The sequence below is a fragment of the Chrysochloris asiatica genome, unplaced genomic scaffold (assembly GCF_000296735.1).
Source record: "Chrysochloris asiatica unplaced genomic scaffold, ChrAsi1.0 scaffold00042, whole genome shotgun sequence".
Classification (NCBI taxonomy): Eukaryota; Metazoa; Chordata; class Mammalia; order Afrosoricida; family Chrysochloridae; genus Chrysochloris; species Chrysochloris asiatica.
This window is the reverse complement of record NW_006408560.1, coordinates 18,278,218-18,281,466: the sequence shown is the minus strand read 5'-3', so window position 1 is coordinate 18,281,466 and position 3,249 is coordinate 18,278,218. Positions and strand designations below refer to the sequence as shown.

General features: G+C 42.1%; 1 protein-coding gene across 1 annotated transcript; it reads left to right on the top strand.

The window, feature by feature from the left end:
- The first annotated feature begins 508 nt into the window (after positions 1–508).
- On the top strand, positions 509–1,447 carry LOC102824827 (olfactory receptor 6N1-like). The gene has a single exon (XM_006861625.1). It carries the CDS (start codon positions 509–511, stop codon positions 1,445–1,447), a length of 939 nt encoding a protein of 312 aa, XP_006861687.1.
- The last annotated feature ends 1,802 nt before the right edge of the window (positions 1,448–3,249 follow it).

Here is a 3,249-nt window from a genome sequence, read left to right as displayed (position 1 = left end):
ATATCTTGGACAGGGAATACTTAAATATAAAACCTACACAGATTTAAGGAAGACAAATGAGTTATAAAATAGATATTGTTGGCCAGAAAAAGGCTGGGTTGTTCAGGGAAGGCATTTGTAGTCTTGTTATAAAGGTGCATATTCAAGGAAAATAAGGCCTGGTGGTGCAGTCCTTAAACACTCAGCTGCTAACTGAAAGGACAGTGATTTCAATCCCTCTGCCTCTGTAAAGATTAGTCTTGGAAACCTTACGGTTCTACTCTGACATTGTTCTATCTGTCTATATTGTGAACTGGGATTAATTCAATGGCAATTGGTTACTCTGAAGGTTGAGGGATGGAAAATTAAAATGCTGGCTTCCCAAAGCATTTACTGAGAGGGTTTTTACTGTAGACGAGGTGAAAAGGACAAAAGAACTTTGAAGGTCACTTTGCTTTGTGGATTTCTATGACTTGACTCTCTCCATATCCTCCTATACTTTACATTTTAGGGACATGAATAGTGAACAATGGACACAGGAAACTGGAGCCAGGTAACAGAGTTCATCATTTTAGGTTTCCCTCACCTCCAGGGTGTCCAAATTTACCTCTTTATCTTGCTACTTTTAATTTACCTCACCACTATACTAGGAAACCTGGTGATATTCCTGGTGGTCCGTCTGGACTCCCGGCTCCATACACCCATGTATCACTTTGTCAGCATTCTCTCCTTCTTGGAGCTTGGCTACACAGCTGCCACAATCCCCAAGATGTTGGCCAACTTGCTCAGTGAGAAGAAGGCCATTTCTTTCTCTGGCTGCCTCCTGCAGATCTATTTCTTTCACTCCCTGGGGGCTACTGAATGCTACCTTCTCACAGCCATGGCTTATGACAGGTACTTAGCTATTTGCCAGCCCCTCCACTACCCCACCCTCATGACTCCAACACTCTGTGTCAAGATTGCTGCTGGTTGTTGGCTGGGAGGCTTGGCTGGGCCTGTGGTTGAAATTTCCTTGGTTTCTCGCCTCCCTTTCTGTGGCCCAAATCATATTCAGCATATATTTTGTGATTTTCCTCCTGTGCTAAGCTTGGCATGTACTGATACCTCTATCAATGTTCTGGTGGACTTTATTATCAACTCTTGCAAGATCCTGGCCACCTTCTTACTGATCCTCACCTCCTACATGGAGATCATCCGCACAGTGCTCAGGATTCCTTCTGCTGCAGGCAAGCAGAAAGCCTTCTCTACATGTGCCTCCCACCTCACGGTGGTCCTCATCTTCTATGGGAGCATCCTTTTCATGTACGTACGACTGAAGAAGAGCTACTCTCTGGATTATGACCGGGCCCTGGCAGTGGTCTACTCAGTGCTCACACCTTTCCTCAACCCATTCATCTACAGCTTGCGCAACAAGGAGCTCAAGGAAGCTGTGAGGAGGCAGCTCAAGAGAGCAAGGATTCTGGGGTAAGGGGAGTGGGCAGGGTAATGGACTAAGAAGGTAGTGCCCTACAAGATTATCAATGGCCAGAGATGAAGAATCAAGAGTTTAGTGTCTCGTTGTATGAGTTACTGGAGCTGGGACAAGTGCTGCTAAGCTTTCAGTGTTACTCTGGCTGTTATCATATCTGATGGAATCCCATGAAAGTTAAAAAAAACAAGAACTGAAGAAGTTACACTTTCCCTTTAGCAACATGGTGTAGCACAGATTTTCACATTTGAGTTGCATGTATACCCCATTTGGGATCTTTGTTAGATCTGTGTTTCACCTATAGTACTATGTATTTTTTCAAATTTCCTTTATTTAACGTAAATGCATTTCACCATGTCTTAAACAATAATACCTATTAAATAGATACATAATTTTTAGAACAAAATTTAAATGATTTTTCCTGTACCCATATTTTAGATATTCAAAGTATTAGGACTTTCATGGAGATGCTGGTGTAGAGAAAAGCTTTTTTTTTTTTTAACACCAGATATATTTATGTTTAAATCTCAGTTCTTCCAGTCACTTATTAATTATACGGCTTTAAAAAGTAAGTTAACCTCTCTGTATTTTATTAAATTTAACTTTTTATTGCACTCTGTATATTTTAAATCCATTATTTGCTAAAATATATTTTCTTGTAAGTTGTTTTGAGAATTAGTGATAATATCTATAAACCACATCTGGCTGATTTTATATATATATATGCATTCCTGTTGTAAGCTTTGGACTAACTGCAAGACTGTCCATTCAAACCCACCAGCCACTCTTTGAAAATCTTGTACAGTTGCTATGAGTCAGAAATGACTCAATGGCATTTTACAACAACATACATACATACGTACATAAATACATAGATACATATTTTTGTATATGGTAGCATAGTGTGTGCGAATCCAGCTCACACAACCAGGGCTGCGGAGATGACACAGTTTAGAAATAAAACACAGACACAGGTTTGGAATTAAGGGAGACCGCAAGACTCATGACTTCTAGGATCAACAGCCCAGCAGGACTCGGTCTCCAGGATCAAGAGCCCAGAGACATTAGCGGTACTCCGTATTTATTAGCCTCCAGCCTTTTCATCTTCTTAGGATGCCATCCATCACTGATATCAAAGGGGTCTTTTGACGTTATACCGATTAAGGAAATGTTCTTAGGGGAGAAAAAAACAAGACTATAATTCAGGGATGAATGAGTGGGTTTTGAGAGAGAACAATGCAAGGTGCCGTTTATCACATCTGGCCATCGCATACCAATCCGGCTTTCCATCAGGGCACTAGCATCAAAGAGCAGCTTTCTGCTTCCTTATGCCATAGCCCAGACGTGACTCTCTTCCTCCTGTGGCTGTCTTTGGTGGTCTCCAACAATAGTGGTTATGAGTCGGAGTCGGGCTGCTAACCTCAAGGTCAGCAGTTCGAAACTATCAGCCGTTCTGTGGGAGAAAGATGAGGCTTTCTGCTCCCGTAAAGGTTTACAGCCTCGGAAACCCTATACAGTGTCGCTATAAGTTGGAACCGATTCCACTGCACACTACCACCATCACCACCATATATGTGTGTGTGTGTGTATGTATATATGTATATATATATATATACATACACACACATCTGGTAGTGTAGTGGTTACGAATCAGGCTGCGAACCTTAAGGCCAGCAATTCGAAACTACCAGCCGTTCCGCGGGAGAAAGATGAGGCTTTCCGCTCCCGTAAAGATTTACAGCCTCGGAAACCCTGTACAGGGTCGCTATGGGTCGGAACCGACTCGAAGGCACTTAACAACA

What these genes read in the sequence shown, in the direction of transcription:
- LOC102824827 (XM_006861625.1), top strand. Translation starts at nt 509, where the DNA reads ATGGACACAGGAAACTGGAGCCAGGTAACAGAGTTCATCATTTTAGGT.